Genomic DNA, 21,604 nt, shown 5'->3' with positions numbered 1-21,604 from the left:
AATACCTGAATATCCATATGTATATAAACACAGAAAAAGTGTAAAAGAGAACATGACTCTTCACACAAGGAGCCTCAGGACACCCATCAGAGTTGAGAAGTGGGGAGTGAGAAATTTTTTAAAAAAACTTCTATATTACCTGAATTACTGTAGTGGGAATTTTGTCATATGTTTATAAGTCTATAAGTTATGCTATCTGACAAGGAAAGGTCTGAGTATTATTAATGTTTTAATTTTTATTATTTTATTTTTACTTATCTATATTTTCTACTTATAATACATAAGCCTTGTTTTAGTTATGAGAAAAAATCACGTCAAGTGGCCCAACTTTACTATTTACAATGAGTGGAAAATAATTATTTTAAAGCCAAATGAAGTATGTAGATGAGAAAAAATGCCTGCTGGTGCTTGGGCAACAAAGTCTTGTTTTTCTGGTGTGCAGGAACAGCAGTATTCCTTTATGCAAGGAACCGTGGACTTTTTATTAGCACACGCCGTTCTGCAGCATTTAATTACTAAGAGCCTGGGCCAAGGCAGGATTCCAGAAATCCAGAGATCCACAATAAATTATAAAATGCCTTGTAAGAACCAGCTCAGAGAAATAGTTTTAAAGATCTTTTTAAGGCATACATTGGGTATTTTGTAACCTATCAGCAGAAGTGTCAATTTGTTTACAAAACACGAGACTATAACGAAAGCGCCAAAGGAAGCTAGGCAAGGGGGATCCAACGAGGGCCAAGTCCTTTCACCCCAGCACTGTTTCTGTCCACACCGCTGAGCTGATCTTGACACGACTCACTTCATTTTCAATTTGCAAACTATTCCACAGAACTATCCGCGCCGCCCCCCCCCCCCCCGCCTTGTTTTTCCTAATGGCACGGATCTGCTTGTGGTCTCTAGGACGTTAAGACAGGTAATCCTGGAGACACTTTGAGTGTTGCCCATTCACTCCTTTGTTACTTCTTCTGTGGCACTTAATCATAGTCTGTGATTTTCTCCTCATTTACGGTTTACTTTTGTCTTTCTTCCTCCATCTCCTCTACCTGCAGGGACGGGGCAGTTTTGTTCACCCCCATGTCCTTAGCACCTGACACACCACTCAGCCAGCAGAGAAGCTCCACACGTATTTGCTGAATGAACAAATGTCGATGCAATGAGTGAATCAACATGCCTGCTGCCGAGTCCTCCTGCCTGAGTTCAAATCCTAGTCCTGCCACTTCACTAGCTTGGGTGATTTTCTTATCACCAAGTGAAAGCTTACTGAGGACAAGGATTTTAGTCTGTTTTGCATTAGATTTCAGAACAGTACTTTTCTAAGTATTTGTTAAATGGAAAATAATGAATGAATGAATGAATGAATGAATGAATATGTTTGATTTCAGGACGTGGTTACAGTCAGGATCCCAATTCTTGTGGAGAAGGTGGTATGGAATAGTGAGCAGAGCAATGACTGGGACAGAGCTCAAAGTTGCCATTCATGGGGCGCCTGGGTGGCGCATTCGGTTAAGCGTCTGACTTCAGCCAGGTCACGATCTCGCGGTCTGTGAGTTCGAGCCCCGCGTCAGGCTCTGGGCTGATGGCTCAGAGCCTGGAGCCTGTTTCTGATTCTGTGTCTCCCTCTCTCTCTGCCCCTCCCCCGTTCATGCTCTGTCTCTCTCTGTCCCAAAAATAAATAAACGTTGAAAAAAAAAGTTTTAAAAAAGTTGCCATTCATGACACTGTCAATAAGGAAACTCAATTCTTTGGCTCTGATATCCTTCCATGCTCAAGAAGCAGGAGTAGGCAATATTTGAGTCTCTTCCCATTACACAGCTCCAGGATTGTCATACTTAGCTAGAGGTCCCTCAGAGTGCACCTGGAGGTGTGGAGAGGGAGGGAGCCTATCTGGGTGGAGGTGCCTTTCTTGTCTAGCCACAACCTCTAGAGGGCCAACAGGATCCTGGTTGTCTTGATGGTTGATCACTGTTCACTTGATTAAGGGGTGTAATTAATTGAGTTCTGGATGCCAAGGAGTAGCTCAGCCTAAATAAATAAAGTTCTAAATTTCCATTTTTGGTGCAAACATGTGCTGCATATACACAACTAGGACTGGTCCAGTTGCAAGACTTTAAAATCAATGATTTTTATAAAAATTGGAAAAGATATGGAACTATTATTTAAATAGTCTCTACTACATGCCAGGCCCAGTCATAACATCTATATCTACCTACATCTATACACCTAGATGCAAGATCTAAGCTTCACGTATTATATTCATTTTACAGGTGAAGAAATGGAGACTCTAAGAGGCAAAGTAAGGTATATACCTGAACCCACCAACTTAGATTTACTAAGAACCTATAATGTGACTGGAATGAGGAAGCAACAAAAGCATAATGAAAACTGGTTCTTCCTCTTTAGCAGCCTGCAGTCCTTTCGAGAAAATAAGGCACGCGTACAAAGTAAGCATTAAAAAGGCACACACACAAGCTACTGAAGCGTGGTATGGACCAAAGCACAAAGCAGGGCTAAGAACAAGGATCGGGACTATTTCTTATTAGGTCCATATCCCTGGGCCTAGCAAGTGTCTGACACAGAGTGGCTGCTCCAAATCTATTTTATTTGTTGAGTGCCTACTGAGTGTCAGGCATTATACTAGTTGTCAGAAATACAGAAATGTGTATAATGTGATCTCTAACCTCAAGAAGCTCATATGGGCTGGAACTGCTATAGAATGCTTTAAGACAAAAAATGAGCCTTTGTGAAGGGAGAAGATATAGGCGGAAGTAGACAAGGTAGGAAGAATGAGAACAAAGGCACCACCAGCCCAGTAATTAAAGCAATATTGTGGATGATGACGGGGAGGGAGTGGGACACTGAGTTGACTTTATCTCCCACAGCAGGGAATTTATGTGGGAAGTCGTGAGAGAAGACACTGATGGATTAAGGAAAACCCTTGTAATAACCTGGAAGGTTAATACCGGAAGCAACCAACTAACACTGTTTTAATTCTGAGAACGGACCCCACAGAAAGTATTTATGGTGCAGCTAATGCGAGTAGTGGAAATAAACTAGTTGCTTGTGGCAGAACAATTTATTACAAGAAACATTAAGGAACTATTCCACTACGTTCCATTCTCTCTGATTACCATAGCTTTCCACAGCCATTTGTATTATCAATATAGGCCTTAGGGAAGTGTACAAAATTTATAATATGGAAGGCACTAGGACAAATAAAATGAGATTTATTAGGCATTTTCTTAGATTTTCTTAATAGCAATGAGTGAACATGAATATGACTGGATATTAACAATGGTGGTTCTACCAATTGCATGAATTAGGATATATTAAGCACCGCTTTGGGGAGGCAAAAGAAAAAGTTATTAAAGAATACTCACGTGGGTAGGAAATGCCTGGAAAAAATGCCCCATTCGGGCCTAGGGAAGCCAGTTAAAAGATAATATGGGGGGAGAGAGCAGTTGCATTTCAAAGTAATTTCTTTATGATGACACTGTTTTAATGAGTATAATTGAATTCCCTTGCTGCAGAGTGAGGCCTTCAGTCTATTACAATGAAATGTATTCAAGATAGAAAATTTTGTATTACATGTAGTGTAAGTGAGAGTAAATGGTTTTGGGGAAACATAGTAAGAGTCCTCCCCTCCAATAGTTCTATTTTCACAAAATAAGAAATAAATACATCACAAGATGACCCTTAGGATCCTAGATACGGTAGAAAGTAGTCCATACATAAATTCAGCCAGGCCCTTCAAAACATTAAACCAACATTCCTTTGTAGTCTAACGTAGTTGAAACATGTCCAAGATTTGGAGTCAGGCAATTCTAGACCCAAATCCTAATTTTCCTACTAATTGTCTGTGTGGTCCTGCATGCTCTGCTTAACCTCTCTGACCCTGCAGGTGTCTTGCGTTATAAACTCAGAATAAGAATACTTATCACACATAAGGTTGTTGTGAGGATAAAATGAAATTAACACAATGATGTATATACACTGTTTAGCACAGTGCTTTGTGGCCCAAAGTAAGCATGTGATATGAATATTAGATAGTTATTATTACTAATACTTCTGGCGTCACTATTATTAGTTTACTGAAACAGGAATATGCTGGATCAAATGAGAACACCTATGTTTGGGTCCCAGATCAGTTACTTTTAAAGATCTCTAATTCCTCAACTGTAAATGGCAATATTATAATGATCATAATATCTGCTTTGCCTAAATCACAAGACTATGGGAAGTTCCAAAGGTAATGTACGTGCAGACTATAAAACTGTCAAACAATTTAAAACTATTGTCTCTCCCCAAGAGTCCATACTTAAATGACAGAAACTCAAGTATAATGTCATTTGCCTGTACTTAATGCACCATGAATGTAATACGACTGACCCTATTAACACAAGGAAAAAAGAATATATGGTTTTTTAGTAATGATGACCTATTGGGAGTCTGACTCTTTAAAGTTGTATTAACATGTAATATTACTGCTATGAACGTGAATGTTGTAAACCACTGGTAGCATGTAATCCACTCAACTTTAAAACTTGACCCTCTATTCAGAAACTTTGCACATAATTAGTTGATTTACTAATCATAACTGCCTCTACCAAGATTAATATGAAAACAAACATACTTTTAAAAAGTAATCACAAAACTGATAAGGAGTTAGGGAAAAGACAAAATTCCCTAAATTGCTGGGCAGTATCTAATTGATTCTGGAAGAATGTTGAGAGTTAATTTTACATTTTGCGCTTGAATTGTCAGCAGTCTGGAGATTCTAAGGTGTCAAGTGTTGCTGGTATAAGAAATTACAAAAGGCCTGTCCTGAGCTCAATGATGGATGGATGGATAGATAGGTGGATGGATGGGTGGATGGGAGGCGTGTGGAAACTGTAACTCTAATTTTCAGTAATTTAACCCCCACGTCTATCTGGGACATGAGCCAAGTAAAAATCATTCTCCTCAACATGTAGAAGAAAAGAGATGGAATTTAAATATTCTCCTCCACTTGTATCTGACATCTTGTGGTTTTAAGAGCAAAGATTTCGGTTATGGAAAAGTCAGCTTCAGGAAACTACTACGAGTAAACTGTGAGGAGAGTTAAAATATATTTTTTTTCTGCTCATAATTGGCCTACATATGATTCCTTGATGATTTCCTTGATCTGTTTTTTTTTTCCCCCCAGCCTGGAATTCTAGACCATGAACAGGATGTCACAGCGATGGGTGTAGAATCAAAGTGGGCATTAGGGCCAGTACCATACAAACATTGTCATGATGGCTGGTTAAAAAAACGGGGGTGGGTACAGGGGTTGGAGTGCAATATGGGAGCTGGTCTTGAGACTGGAAAATAAAAGAAGGCTTAAGAATTCAAGATGTGCACGACTCCCCTCCCCTCTCCCAGCTACTTCTACAGTGCTTGGCATCCGTGAATAGGATTCGACAGGATAGGATCATGTGTGATTTTTCTGCTGGGTTATCAACTGGCATTCTCTACTTCTTTCTACTGTAGTAATTACGCTTATCTGATATATTTCAGCGCAAATCCTCTTCAAAATGGTAAAGCATATAATAATATATTGAAAAGAGTAAGTTCCTATGAGGAGTTCAAGATTGGGGAGGCCATACGTCCGTGTTTGCTAAAAAAGAAAGGCTTAGTTAGCCTTAAAGAATGTGGCAGTTCTAACAGCTTTTTTAAAGCATTTCAAAGATCTGTTCTGTCTCTCCAACTCTTGACATGGAGGATGAATGTCTAAAATGTTTACAAGAGAAACTGAGTTTTTATTTGGAAAAAAAAAGACAACAGAACAAAAAGAGTACGAGCAAACGGATGTACTGGTCTCTATAATTCTGGGTGGGATAAATAAACACCATTCCTTGGAAAACAGTTTTAAGAAAAGGAAGGGAAAAAATTCTCCCTCAACTAGGAAATAGAAAGGATGCTTGAGGTTTCAAACCACTTACAGTTGTAAACAGTGTGGGTGGGAAAAAGCAGCAAAGAACAACTAGACCCTGTGAAGTTTCAACAAGAGAAGTGGGTGTATAACAAATAACAAAAATGCAAGATACAGCTACAAAAATAGAGAGGCATGAGTATCCATAGGAAAGAAATTGTACATTACAGGAGAGCTAATCTGCACAGTGGTGTGCAGAGAGAGTAAAACCAAAATCAGCTATTGGACAAGAATGAAAGGTCACCCAAATACCCTATACCAACATTTGCCTGAAAAAGAACAAAACCCACACTTTGCACCAAACTCTCCCAACGGATGGGTCTCCCCTTGGGAGTGAAGGAGCAGCCTTGCTGGGACCCATGGCATAAATGGGCAGAAAGTTGTTGCAGTGGAAACGCAGCTCCCGCATGATGAAAGGCACGCACCTCTTCCTTTCTCACGTGCTGAATGAAAAGAGCAAAGCTCTGGAGGTTTCAGAGAAACAGCAGCCACTCAAATAGCCGCTCCTTCAAACCTCAAGGAAGGAGGGTCTACTGTCTTTCAAGGGCTTGAAGGGGAGTGCTTTCAGAAGCAGAGTCTGAAAAACACCCACTTCTCACTTCTCTGACAGGCGTTTCTTGGCTCCACCTGTCTGATCTCCCATTACTTACTGAGTGTCGGATTTTTCTGTTTACAATTCCTGACTTGGAGAAAGGGAGCTCTTTTTTTTAAAAAAAAAATTGTTAGATTATTAACACATTTAGGTTAAAACATACCAAATAAGGTTGTGTTTGCAGCCCCTTAGAAAATGATAGCATGTAAATGAAAATCAAAAATTGATGCTTACTTAAAACAGAAGTTCACACTTAAGAACAAAAGGATAGAGCGTGATCAAGGAGTCAAAATGGAAACTGTTCCGAGTGAGAAGAAATCCTGCGTGAGGTGCATCTGGATTAACGATGACAAGACAGATCCCAGGTAGGAGACGAAGTCCTGGTGGGACTGCAAATACTCGGCCATGGCTCTGACACCATACCAAAGAGTAAAGAAGTTCAAGATAAAGGGGACTCTTACGGAATTTTAGAGATGAGATGTGCTTTCTTATCCCTCACATGTGTATTCAGAAAGGGGTAAGTTCAAATTTTTGTGAGCGAAGAAATAAAAAATGGGTTTTTAAATGAACATCAAGACTTAGATGAATTCTAGGAGCCAGTGAACATAATCATACCCAAAACCGAACATAACCGCTTCAGAGAAACATGAGGAACTAGTACAGTTAAAATATTTGCTCTTATTCTGCATGCTTTACTTTCTGATTTACATTTTCAAAAAGTTCCTTACCTGGGCTGACTGTTCACCTTCTCGTGTTTTCCGTTGAAGTTCAAACTACAGAGGTTCTTTGATCTTGAATGTGAAGAGTCAGATTCCAAATTTGCCTGTGTCTGTTCTCGCAGACGGTCATGAAGAGTTGCCTCCTTTTTCAAGTTCATGTCGGAATACGGGCAGCCAAAAGCACTGGTTTGTATAAAAGTGAGAGCACAGTCGTCAGTTTATAGTGATACATCAGGAATCCACTGTCAACGGAATAGACTTACGCCCAAACTTTAAGACCTGAATACAGACATCCTCCTCTCACTGAATACACCCTAATGTTTCTTTCCAGATCGCCCTTTGAGGAAATCTCAGGTGCCAGATCACAGACACTGGTCCGCAGAGTATCATAGGTAGAATCATTAGCACATACAGTTTTACAATTTTGGAAACTTAAAAATCTAAGACTAACATAGTAATGTGCTTCTGGTAGAGTGATGAAAATGTCATATAAACACTTGATTGAAAGTTTTTATTTTCTTATATTTATGCCCTGATTTGACCACGTGCATCACAAAATACTATGGGTAACTATTTACCAGTATCAGAGAATATTCTGTTCTTATTTCTTAACATTCATGTATCCAGAAATACTGTATTTCTGCTTAATCCTTCTGAAACCTGCTAGGAAGTGCCGTGTTTGAATGTGAAGAGACACCTCAGATGAAAACGGAGAGACCACAGTGAAGGCTGGATCCTGAATCTGAAACGTTGTTTGGAGCCTAACTAGCAAGGATCTGCCAGGACACAGGATCTGGTTCTTTCTATGGGCTGATCAGTAGTCTCTGTTAAATTTCTCTGCCCACATCCCTGTCTCTAAAGAAGCCCCAAAGCTCTGCCGCTGCTGAGGACTCAGAGAGCCACTGTCAGGGAAAGCACAGGTGTGACAGGAGGTCACCTGTGCACAACCCTGGGGAAGATACTTCATGCTCAAGCTTCAGTTTCTCTCCAGTTAAATGGGAAAATCAGATCCAACCCTAAGGGTTGTTGGGACCATGAGAAATCTCACACTGACACACATGTACACACCCCATTATATGGTAGTGGCTACTGTTATCCCAGTGCTATCATCCTCTCCATGTAGGGAAGCACATAGTCAAATGCATCAATATCTAAGCAGTTGGGTCTTTTTTATGAGTTTACTTCCAATTTACCGTATATTTGCCGATATATGATGCATAATAAATTCTTTTATTATGAAAACATGAAAGTTTTCTTTTGCTATTTTAATGGCATGATAAAATCAGGGACCAATGCAGTTTTTCCTCTATTTTAAAATAGAGTGGAGTTTTCCAAGGAGAACGTACAAACAATCTAACCCCAGAAAGCCTTTAGTACCAACCTATATCTACAATTGATCTTCTGGACTTTGGGGTGGCGTGGTTAGGATGACACCAGCCTGACCAAACAAGCCAGAGTGAATCTAAACTGGCAACAGGGATGATCATCAGCCTTTGCTGCAGACAGGAGGGTCCCCTTTACATTCATGTTCCGTAATGTGTAATACTTGGCATTGATTTATTGGTTTGTTTAGTTATTGATTCAATAATCCATTAACTGAACATCTGCTATAAATCTAGTGAAGATGTATACTAATAAATACAATTTATAATAAGACCAAAAAAGGTACCTCTGATGAGTGTGTACTATAGGTCCATTAAAATTCAAGTTTTTTACGTAGATTATTTCTAATATTTATTACTAAATACCCAAAGGTGGTATTGACATATTTATTTTACAGGTAAGAAAACAGTCGCACACAGGATAAGCAACTTTCCCTAAGTTGACTGGCACTTTCTTAAAAAGCCTCAAAATTGTTCACTTAATTATTAGCACCAATAAGATGGGCAGAAGGGGGACAAGGTTCTTAACATCATCAAAAGAAGAAACATGAGGGGCACCTGGGTGGCTCAGTCCGACTTCAGCTCAGGTCATGATCCCACGTTTCAAGAGTTTGAGCCCTGCATCCTGCACAGGGCTTGCTGCTGTCAGCACAGAGCCCATAGCCCACTTCAGATCCTCTGCCGGCCTCCCTCTATGCCCCTCCCCTGCTTGCGCTCTCTCTCAAAAATAAAAATAAAACATTAAAAAAAAAAGGAAGAAACTTGAGAGAACTGTGGTATAATTCTTGTACAAGGAGAAACCAAGGCAGGTGTCTACAGGGTAGAGCAGTATTGTTTGCTGCGTCTCATGTCTGGGGGAAATATGTCAGCGTGTGCCAGAGTCCCATGTGAGGACTGAAGATGTGAGTAAGTACTGTTTCTAATAACAACGCAGCAGGAGTTAATTTGTTTAAGCTACAGCATATGAGATCTAATGGGGAGTTTTGAAAGAACTTCCTGCAGAAAAAAGTTGAGGCTATCCTAAGGGAAACTGGGAAGTGTTTATTTCAAGTACAACTGAGTTTTCATTAAGATACTATTACTCTGAAGTTTTGCTATCCATCTAACCCATACACAATCTAAGACTTTTTTTTTTAGAGAGAGAGAGAGACAGAGAGCACAAGTGGGGAAAAGGGGCAGAGGGAGGAAGAGAGAGAGAATCTTAAGCAGGCTCCATGCTAAGTGCAGAGCCCGACGCAGGGTTCAAACCCACAACCCTGGAATCATGACCTGAGTCCAAATCAAGAGTCAGACGCTCAACCGACCGAGCCATCAAGGTGCCCTTCAATTTGAGACTTTTAAATGATTCGTTACAGTCATGAGTTTTCCTAATTCCACATCCTCACCCCAACATGTGCTGCGTGGCACTAACACTCTCTTCCTAAGGCTTATTTGTCCAGTTTGTCCAGCACTGTAGATGGCAGCCACAGACCTTCTTGCTCGGCATTTGCTTCAGTTTAGAGAAATTTTGTTTCCCTCAACCTTCACTCAGAAATCAGTCCCTCTAATCATCTAATCACCTGCTTATTACTTCCCAATTCCATCCTAGCTCCTCTCTGTCTCTGCAGTAATGAGGGATGCAAAACGGAATGGAACGCACCGAGCGTCACAAGAATGGAGCGCCTCCCGATTCCACGAGGCAAGCCCTGTGAGAACACGTCTCCAGAGCACACAGATCAGAATGAAGTGTGAAGTGCAAAAGAATATATCAAATGACAGGAGCATATGTTGCATATTTTGGTGAAGAACTTGAAGGAAGATAACGATGGGAGACGAAAGCACAAAAGAAGCAAGGGATGAGGGGCTCTCAGATACAGTTGTCTGTACCCTTTTTAACCTGCGTTGTGCTGGGAACAAGTTTCTGGATTGCAACGCTGTGCTTACTTGTTTTTTTTTAAATTCTTTTTAATGTTTTTATTTATCTTTGAGACAGAGAGAGACAGAGCATGAGCAGGGGAGGGGCACAGGGAGAGGGAGACACGGAATCCGAAGCAGGCTCCAGGCTCTGAGCTGGCAGCACAGAGCCCGACGCAGGCCTCGAACTCACGGACGGTGAGATCATGACCTGAGCTGAAGTCAGACGATTAACCGACTGAGCCACCCAGGCGCCCCTGTGCTTACTTGTGTTCTCTGCAGAGAAATACTTATGTTAAAGAGAGGGCATCCCAAACTTTGGCCTGCCTTTCTGAAAATGCAGAACCTTACTCACGTGCATGTGCATGTGTGTGTATGTGTGTGTAACAGCATGCATGATTCCACATAAATCTATACCCTTAGGAAAAAAACCCACTGAATTGGTTGTTCTAGGTGTGATAAAACTATTTAAAACTTACCTTTTTAAATGTTTATTTATTTTTGTGAGAGAGAGACAGAGTGCAAGCTGGGGAGGGGCAGAGAGAGAGGGGGACACAGAATCTGAAGCAGGCTCCAGGCTCTGAGCTGTCAGCACAGAGCCCGATGCAGGGCTCGAACTCGTGAGCTGTGAGATCGTGACCTGAGCCAAAGTCGGGCGCTTAACCAACTAAGCCACCAGGTGCCCCTAAAACTTACTTATGAGCTAGGTAAATATTGGGGAAAGGAGGTTCTGAGGACACAGTCTCTTTAGAAAATTGTTGACCTAAGCTGAAATTCTTATGGCTTAAAGCTCTGTTGGTCCAGGTAAGATGTCAGCTTCTGACTGACAGGAAAGCAGTGCATTCAAATTTCAGCTCATTCTGGCCAAGATAGGAAGTGTAAAAACTGCAGGCTGAGGGGAAGCACTGAGCAGCAGCATTGTGTGGAAGACGCGGTTCCTCTGACTGAGCAGCCTGGTTCTGGGTCCCTCCTTAATTAAGGGCATGTTTGCTGTTTGCAGGAAAAGAAGCAAGAGACAGCAGGTACTACCAGGTTAGCCCATAGGAAAGTGCAGTTTCTAAAACACAAAGACAGTCACATATCCAAATTTCATATGGTTCGACCGCATAATTGATTAAAAAACATGTCAGTCCCAAGCTCACCGACAGCAAGGCATATGAACGGAGGGTAAACACTAAATAAGGAGAAAGGTGCCAGCCAGCTGCAGACAAGTTTTAAAAGAGACTTTCTAACAGATCAAAAATGGAGATCCTAGTAGTCCTCTTCATAAACAGCAAGAAACATAAAAACGATGGCAATTAGAAATATTACTTTTGCTTTTGTGAATCTTTTAGTATAACGTTAACATCGGAGGATGAACGGGAAAGTAAAAGTAAATTTTACTGGTATACATGTTTTTTTTTCTTTAGAAAACTGGCCTGTGCTCCTTTGAGGAGCACTCCTGACTGTTGGTTGCTCTGTCTTTGAGTCACAACGGGGCAAGGCCGGACGCAGCAGCGCCTGGCAGCTGAGGCTGAATCGCTGCGTTTTGTGCCGGGCCCAGGAGGACCCTCAGCCTTTGGATTGTCCTCCTTTTTGCTCACAGGTTGGTGCAGTTTCCCCATATTCCCAGGACCAATCCTGATCTGAGGCCGAAGGTAATTTGCGAAACGCAGTCGTCCATTCTAGGATTCAAAGGTCCAAACCTGAACGGTGCCCACGGCTGATACCAGCGCTCGTGCCGTCGTTCAGGACTCTGGGCAGCCTCGTGGGCTCCGAGTCTACCAATGAGGCATATGCCTTGGTCCTTGTTCCTAAATGCCTGGTCTGCTGCTACAGCTAGAATTCGGGGGCCCTACTGGGACAGAAGCTCTATGTTCCTACTTTCTTCTTGGCCCCTTCGCAGGATAGGATTTCTGCCTCCCAGTCCCAACCCCAGAGCGAGGATCCACTTCCCAGATACTACCTGGCTGGTCTTCTGTGTGCTTGTCACCCTCAATTATTCTCTATTACCGTGCTTTGCCCTCTAATTGGATCCCTACGTTCATCATGGACTCCCCATCTGGCCCCAATTCTGAGTCTAGAGGATGACTCCTGACTGCCCAACCTCTCGGACTCCAGTTTTGCTCATTCTGCTATGTTATCATCTTGTATCAACACTCTGTTCATTTTCTCATACCTAAGCTGCAAATTCGGTTTCTGCTTCTCTTTGACTACCCTGGTCTGCTGAAAACAATGGGCCATGTTCTGTCACATCCCAGGTAGTGGGCAGTTTTGGCCAGAAGGTTATAACTAAGTTTTCACAACTTTTCTAATGGTAGCTTCCCAACCAATGTACAGCTGCACTGGCCAGAGTCCCAGGCCAGTCCTCCCAGCCTGGAGCAGTCTCCTCCAGGCTCGAAATCCCCTCTTGTTCCCAAGTACTGGTGACCATTTTCTCTCTGTGACATGACATTAAAATGTTGGGAAACATTACAAATTTCAGCAAGACAGCAAAGATGAAATAGCCCCTTCAGTGCTGTACTTCCAAAAATAAATAAACAACAACACAGAGGTCAGCAGTATTTCAGGAAGAATGTCAAGTCGTTGACAACCTTTCTCCTAATCTTGAAAAGTGAACTTGCCAGAAATAGACAGTAGTTCCCAGGAGGAGTTCTGCACTAGCACTACGCCCTCATCTAGCCCACGAATTAGAAACAGAGTGAGACTTTAAAGAGTTCTTTTCTAACGTAACTAACCTACCCCCTCGATGAGGCCTACTGTGTTCTATATTTTAGCCTCGATTTTTTTTTACAAGCCAACTATATGCTTTTCCTTCTATGACCCAGATAAGCAACCCAGAAGAATTATATCTCACCTGGGATATTAGATTCGAAGTCTTTTCATCTATCTTCAAAAGACAAAGAATACTTGTTGGAGTGGGAGGAGGCATCCTATTTGGAAGCATTCATGGAAGAGGTGGTCTGAGGGGTCTGCCTCTCCAAAACAAAAGGCAGCAGGGAAGTACTGAATGGCTCCCTCTGCCAGATCATGAGAGAGGTCACGGAGACTTAGCAGAAAAAGGGGGTCAGCGAGGAAATGGGAAGGAACTAGGTAAATAAATGCCGCCCGCCCTGTGATTTGGCCCTGGGCCCTGAGGGGACAAGACCCCATTCTCTGGCAGGTGACTGGCATCCTACCGGTCATGTAAGAAGACCAGCAGCCCGCCCACCATACTCCACCCCACACTCTTTCCCAGTAGACTGAATACTGCTTGTTCTGTCATTTAACTTTCTGAAAATAAGCCATTCCTTTTCAATCTTTAATACGTGGGTAGTCTAAACTTAACATAGTATAAGAATGGTAACTGGACATTTTTTATTCTTAAGAAAATGCTGATTTTTTTGGCCAAATGGCACTAAAAAACATGATACATACTCCAGTTCAGATTGCTGAAATTATGGAATACCTATATAGTTTCTACAGAAACTTTTAAGAGCTAACATGACTTAAATTATTGATGATTTTGCTTCTATGAGGATTAAGAGCACGTACAAATAATATGTTGGAAATATAGACCCAGGAAGAAAGAAACATCATAATTTTTAAAATATGTACTGAGGATGTAACACAATTTCTATTATGTTGTTCTCAAACACAGAGATGGGCAAAAATCAACTGGCATAGATGTCAGATTCTAAGGTCTCAGGGCCAATTTTCCTCAAATTCAGGCGGCTTTAAAATAGTTGCTCAAGACAAGTTACAGGCAAATTTTCTCTGATTCTGACTAGCCTTGCCCATAACACAGCTGATACCTCACTTAATTGTCATTAAAAGCATTAGAAAAGTGAATGCACACAGTAAAAAAAAAAAGTATGAATATTAAAAACAAAAGTTTCCTACGTAGAGTTAAAATAAGTCGATAGCTATAGAACTCACAGTTCAAAGAGTTGGATAAAATAAATTTCGTTCTAGAAACAATTTTTTGTGGGGGTAATGCAGCCCATGAAGTCACGCTAGATATTATGAACTTGCTGCAATGGTCAGGTAGGAAGTTAGAAGAGAATCACCGTGCAAATGGAGGCTATAATCAGGATAGTGCCAAAAAGCACAGGTTTAAGAATCAGAGGAAACTGGATTAAAGCTGTTAGCACCAGAACCTTGGGCAAGCTATTCCACTGTCTCCTACTCCCTCATCTATAAAATGGTGATGAACAGCTTTCTTATATGGACTTTTGTGAAAACCAAATGAGACAAATCAAGCAAGGTCCTGGTATTGTGACTACCATGAATCTTTAATTGGAAAAGGCCTTCTATGATACAAAATACAATACTAATGTTCCTATTTATTGTGGTTATTATTTTCCATTCTATAATGTTTATTTGGTTCTTTATTGCTTAAAGCAACTTTATTGAGGTATGACTGACTATAAAAAGCTGTATATACTTAACGTATACAACACGATGAGTTTGAGATAAATATATACCTGTGAAACTATCATCACCATCAACACCATAAATATACACATCACCTCCAAAGCTCTCCTCCTGCCACCTTAATTATTTTATTTTAGTTTAGTTTTTTAGTGGTAGGACCTTATGGAGCACGTAAGTGGCTTAGTCGGTTGAGTATCCTAATTCTTGATTAGGGCTCAGGCCATGATCTCATGGTTCCTGGGGTTGAGCCCTGAGTCATGGCAGAGCCTGCTTGGGATTCTCTCTCACTCTGCCACCCCTCCCCGATCCCCACTGGAGCACACACACCGGCACATGCATGCTCTCTCTCTCTCTCTCTCAAAGTAAATAAACATTCAAAAAAGAGAACATTTAATTTAAGATCTACTTTCTTAGCAAATTTTAAGTATACACTATTAGCTATACGCACTGTGCTTTATAATAGATCTGCAGAATTTATTGACCTTGCATAACTGAAACCTTGTACCTTTTAACCTGTCACCTCTCCATTTCCTCTCCCCCAACCTCTAGTATCCACCATTCTACTCTGTACGAGTCTATTTTAGATTCCACATAAAAGTGGTATCATACAGTATTTTTCTGGCTTATTTCACTGTTGTAAATGGCAGGATTTCCTTCTTATTAAACAGCATTGTCTGTTGTATGTGGATGTCACATTTTTTCAATCTGTTCATCCACCAATTGGTATTTAGGTTGTTTCCATATCCTGGCTATTGCAAACAATGCTATAATAAACATAGGAGTGCAGGTATCTCTTCAAGAATCTTATTTCAGTTCCTTTGGATATACACCTGAAGCGGGGTTGTTGGGTGATATGGTAGTTCTATTCTTAATTTTTTGAGGAAACCCCATACTGTTTTCCACAGTGGCTGCACCATTTTGTATTTCCACAACAATGCACAAGGACTCCCATGTCTCATGCTCACCAACACTTGTTATCTTTTTATTTTTATTATAGTCATCCTTACAGGCGTGAAGTGATATCTCATTGTAGTTTTAATTTGCATTTCTCTGATGATTAGTGATGTTGAGCATGTTTTCATGTGCCTGTTGACCTTCTGTATGTCTTCTTTGGAGAAAGGTCTAGTTAGGTCCTTTGCCCATTTTTAAATCAGATTATTTTTAGGTTTTTTGTGATTAAGTTGTAGGAGTTCCTTACATATTTTGGATATTAAACCCTTATCAAATATGTATGGTTTGCAAATATTTACTCCCATTCCATAGGTTGTCTTTTCATTTGTTTGTGGTTTCCTTTGCTGTGTGGAAGCTTTTTATTTCAATGTAATCCTACTTGCTTATTTTTGCTTTTGTTGCTTGTGCTTGTGTTCTTAGTATCACATTCAAAAAGTCATTGCCAAGACAAATGTCAAGGAATTTTTTTACAAAGTAGGCTTCATGCCCAGCATGGAGTCCAATGTGGGGCTTGAAGTAATGACCCTGAGATCAAGACCTGAGCTGACGTCAGGATTTAGTTGCCTAACTGACTGAGTCACCCAGGTTCCCCAAGGAACTTTTTACCTATGCTTTAGGACTTTTAAAGTTTCAAGCCTGACGTTTCAGTTTTTAATTCATTTTGAATTGATTTAAAAAAAATTTAATGTTTTTATTTACTTTTGAGACAGAGAGAGACAGAGCATGAGCAGGGGAGGGGCAGAGAGAGGGAGACACAGAATCCGAAGCAGCTCCAGGCTCTGAGCTGTCAGCACAGAGCCTGATGCAGGTCTCAAACTCATGGACTATGAGATCATGACCTGAGCTGAAGTCGGACACTTAACTGACTGAGCCACCCAGGCACCCCAGTTTTTTGAATTGATTTTTATGTATGGAATAAGAGTCTAGTTTCATTCTGCATATGGATATCCAATTTTCCCTATGTCATTTATTGAAGACACTATCCTTTCTCCATTGTACATGCTTGGCACTCTTTCAAAGATCAGTTGACTATATATATGTGGGTTTATTTCTGTGCTCTATTTTGTTCCTTTATGTGACTACCTTTATGCTAGTGGCATACTTTTTTGATTATTATGTTTTGACTGTATGATAGTATAATTTGAAGTCAGGGAAGAGTGTGATGCCTACAGCTTTGATATTTTTGCTTAAGACTGCTTTGGCAATTCAGGGTCTTTCTTGGTTCTGTATCAATTTTAGGATTGTTTTTTCTCTTTCTTTGAAAAATCATGTAATTTTGATAGAGATTGCATTGAAGTTTTAGATAGCTTTGGGCAGTATGGATATTTTAACAATTTTAATTCTTTCAATCCATGAACATGGGATAACTTCCCATTTATTTGTGTCTTCTTTAATTTCTTTAATCAGTGTTTTATCATTTTCATTGTACGTATCTTTCACCTCTGTGGTTAAATTTATCCCTAAGTATCTTATTCTTTTTGATGCTGTTATAAATTTTTTTCATGTTTATTTATTTTTGAGAGAGAGAGAGAGAGGGAGAGAGAGAGACAGAGCATGAGTTCAGGAGAGGCAGAGAGGGGTTGAGCTGTCAGCATAGTCTGACATGGTGCTCCAACTCATGAACTGCGAGATCATGACCTGAGCTGAAGTTGGACGCTTAACTGACTCAGTCACCCATGTGTCCCCTTTTTTGATGCTATTATAGATGAAATTTTCTTAATTTCTTTTCAGAAAGTTCATTGTTAGTATACAGAAACATAACTGACTTTAGTATATTGGTATTCTTTCTTGCAAATTTACTGAATTCATTCATTAGTTCTGATAGTTTTCCAGTGTAGTTTTTAGAGTTTTCCATATATAAGATCATGTCTTATTCATTTTACTTCTTCATTTCTGATTTAGAGCCCTTTTAATTTTATTCTTGCCTTATTATCTGGGCAGCCCTTACAGAAATATGTTGAACAAAAGTGGCAAGAGTGGGCTTCCTTGTCTTTGTCTCTTCTTAGAGGAAAAGCTGTCAGCTTTTCGCCACTGAGTATAATGTTAGCTGTAGACTTGTCACGTATCACCTTTTATCATGTTGAGCTACATTCTTTCTATACCTAATTTGTTGACAGTTTTTATCATAAAAATGCTGAATTGTGTCAAATTTTTTTGGCATATGTTATGATTATATGATTTTTATCCTTCAGTCTATTAATATGGTGTGTCATGTTTATTGATTTGCATTTGTTGAACCATCCTTGCATTCCTGGGATAGATCCCCCTCAATCATGGTGTATGGTCATTTTGACGTGCTGTTAAATATGGTTTGCTAGTATTTTGTTGAGGGTTTCTGCATCTATGTTCATTAGGGATACTGGCATATAAATTTCTTTTTTTGTAGTGTCCTTGTCTGGTTTTGGTATTAGGGAATTGCTGACCTCATAAAATGAGTTTGGAAGTACTCCCTCCTTTTTACTGTTTTGGAAGAGTTGAGGACTGGAATTAATTCTTTAAGTGTTTAGTATTATTCACCAGTAAAATCATCTGATCTAGGATTTCCCTTGGTTGTGAGGTTTTTGATGATTCATTCATTCTCCTTACTCTTTACTGATCTGTTCAATTTTCTATTTCCTCATGATTCAATCTTGGAAGATTGTATGTTTCTAGGGATTTACTTTCTAGGTTCTACAATTTATTGGTATGTAATTGTTCATAGTAGTCTCTTGTGATCCTTTATATGGATTGCAGCTGTAATTTTTCCTCTAATTTTATTTATTTTAGTCTTTTTCCTCTTTTCTTAGACTAGCTAAAGGTGTTTTTAATCTTTTCAAAAAGATAACTTAGTTCCATTGATCTTTTTATTGTTTCTAATAACAATTTCATTTATCTCCACTCTAATCTTTATTACTTACTGCCATGTGCTAATTTTGGTCTTATTTTATTCTTTTTCTCCTAGTTCCCTGAGTTATAATGTTAGGTTGTTTATTTGAGATTGTTCTTTTTTCTTTGTGTAGGCATTTATTGATAATCTTAGACCTCCATTTGCTGCATCCCCTAATGTTGTGTCTCATTTTCCTTTGTTTCAAGGTTTTTTAAAAAAGTTCCTTTTTGACTTCTTCTTTGAACTATTGTTTGTTCATGAGTGTGTTAACATTCATATATTTCTGAATTGTCTAATTTTCCTCATGTTACTGATTTCTAGTTTCATACCACCATGGTTGGAAAAAATACTTTATATGATTTCAATTTTCATAAATCTGTTAAGATTTGTTTTGTTACCTAACATATGATATATCCTGAACAACGTTCAAAGTGTGCTTGAGCGTGTATTTTGTTGTTTTTGGACAGAATGTTCTCTGTATGTCTATTATACACACATGTTCTGTCTATACTGCTCAGATTCATTGTTTCCTATTGATTTTATGTCTGGATAATCTATCCATTGCTGAAAGTGAGGTGCTGAAGTCTTTGGCTATTTTATTGCTACCTATTTGTCCCTTCACTTCTGTTAATGTTTGCTTTGTACATTTGCATTCTCCAATGCTGGCTACATATTTACAATTGTTATATCCTCTCAATAAATTGACTCCTTTCTCATTATATAATGACCTCCTTTATCTTATAAGATAATTTTTGACTTAAAGTATATTTTAATTTGACATAAATCTAGGCACCCCTGCTCTCTTTTGGTAACCATTTGCATGGATTATCTTTTTCCATTACTTTATTTTAAGCCTATGTGAGTCCTTAAAGCTAAAGTGAGTCTCTCCAGGCAGCACATAGTTTGATCTTTTTTTTAAAATTTTTTTAACATTTATTCATTTTTTGAAAGGCAGAGAGAGACAGAGTGTGAACGGGGGAGGGGCAGAGAGAGAGGGAGACACAGAAACAGAAGCGGGCTCCAGGCTCTGAGCTGTCAGCACAGAGCCCGACGCGGGGCTCGAACTCACGGACCATGAGATCATGACCTGAGCTGAAGTCGGCCGCCTAACCGACTGAGCCACCCAGGCACCCCAGTTTGATCTTTTTAAAAATATGTTCAATCACTCTATGCTTTTTGATTGGAGAATTTAATCCATTTATATTTAAAGTGATTATTTAAAGGCAAAGAATTACTAATGCCATCTTGTTAAGTGTTTTCTGAATGTTTTATAGTTTCTTTGTTCTCTTCTTCCTCTCTTGCTGTCTTCCTTTGTGATTTGATGGGTTTTTTTGTAACAATATACTTTGACTCCTATTTCTTTATAGTATGTGTATCTACTACAGGTTTGTTTTCTTTGTGATTACCATAAGGTTTATATAAAACATAGTTATAATAATCTATTTTAGGCAGCTAATAACTTAAATCCATTGTATTTAAACCACTATACTTCTCCCTCCCATTTTTTATGTTATTGATGTCACAATTTACATCTTTTTATATTGTTAATCGATAATGGATTACTATAGCTATAGCTATTTTTAAACTTTCATTTACCTTTTTTTTTAGAGTTAAAGTGACTGATGTACCACCGTTACACTATTAAGACTATTCTGAATTTGAATGTATATTTACTTTTACTAGTGAGCTCTATAATTGCATATTTGCATGCTGCTAATGCCAACATCAAGATGACACAAATGATAGAATTAGTTCACAAGAAATGCAAAGCAGCCATAATAAAAACCATGCTTCAACAAGCAATTATCAATGCACTTAAAACAAATGAATAAATGAAAACAATGGGTCTAGGATATGTGCGGAGAAAGAAAACACAGGGAATTTTGTCACTGTGCTATTACTCAGGTCTTAAGGTCTCTAACTGGTCTGCCTCCTCCTCTCCACTTTTCATAGCCTTCATGTTTCTTTTATATATAACGTCCACGTTTTAGGGGGAGTAATAGAGAAAAATATGTCTGCTCCATCTTTCTGGTTCCTAATGATGATTTTAATGTTAAGAAACTTTACCGAAGGCTCTTCCTTTCTTTACTTCTCTTTTTCAGGGTATAATTTATTCTACTCATCTAAAGCACCTGAGGGATCCTGCAGCAAAAGAGGCTTTAGCGACCAGGTTGAGTTTCAATCCTCCTTCTACCGCCAATCCTCATCCTCTACAGATCATGGTCTCCTCACATGTAACATGAAGAATCTCATTCCACTCACTGTGTCAATGTAAGGGCTACACTGGATGCAGAGTGCTTAATATAATAACTGGTGCACGTGCATTTAATGAGGGCTGTTCCAACCCTAGTTTATCCATCTATAATTCATAATGCTGTTAGTTATAAGGATTCAATTTTCATATTGTAGATGAAGTTCAGGAAAAGGGAGGCATTATTTCCTTCCTTCCTTCTACCTGTTATAAATGTGCACTCTTAGACTCAAATTGAAATTCTTTTGCGGGGCGCCTGAGTGGCTCAGTCAGTTGGGCATCTGACTTCGGCTCAGGTCAAGATCGTGTGCTCTGTGAGTTCGAGCCCTGCGTCGGGCTCTGTGCTGACAGCTCAGAGCCTGGAGCCTGCTTCAGATTTGTGTTTCCCTCTCTCTCTGACCCTACCCCATTCATGCTCTGTCTGTCTCTCTCAAAAATAAACATTAAAAAAATTTTTAAAAAAAGAAAGAAATTCTTTTGCATGCATTCAAGGATCCCCTTGATCTGACTGCCTTGCAGAGCCCTCTTCATTTTAACCATCCATAAAACCTAAATTCTGGTCACATCAGAAAAATCAATGCTTCCTAGATTTAACACAAATTTTC

At 39.5% G+C, this 21,604-nt stretch overlaps 1 protein-coding gene across 2 annotated transcripts in view; it reads right to left on the bottom strand.

The window, feature by feature from the left end:
• Positions 1 to 21,604, bottom strand: part of L3MBTL4 (L3MBTL histone methyl-lysine binding protein 4) — a 450,084-nt gene that overhangs the window by 110,959 nt on the left and 317,521 nt on the right. For both annotated transcript variants that reach the window (XM_043558331.1, XM_043558332.1), the window contains one exon: positions 7,271 to 7,444. In XM_043558331.1, coding sequence (XP_043414266.1) covers positions 7,271 to 7,444 — 174 coding nt within the window. The remainder of the gene's footprint in view (positions 1 to 7,270; positions 7,445 to 21,604) is intronic.

Source organism: Prionailurus bengalensis, chromosome D3, assembly GCF_016509475.1.
Source record: "Prionailurus bengalensis isolate Pbe53 chromosome D3, Fcat_Pben_1.1_paternal_pri, whole genome shotgun sequence".
NCBI classification, from domain to species: domain Eukaryota; kingdom Metazoa; phylum Chordata; class Mammalia; order Carnivora; family Felidae; genus Prionailurus; species Prionailurus bengalensis.
The sequence above is the reverse complement of the archived record's forward strand: the minus strand, read 5'-3'. Positions and strand labels throughout refer to the sequence as shown.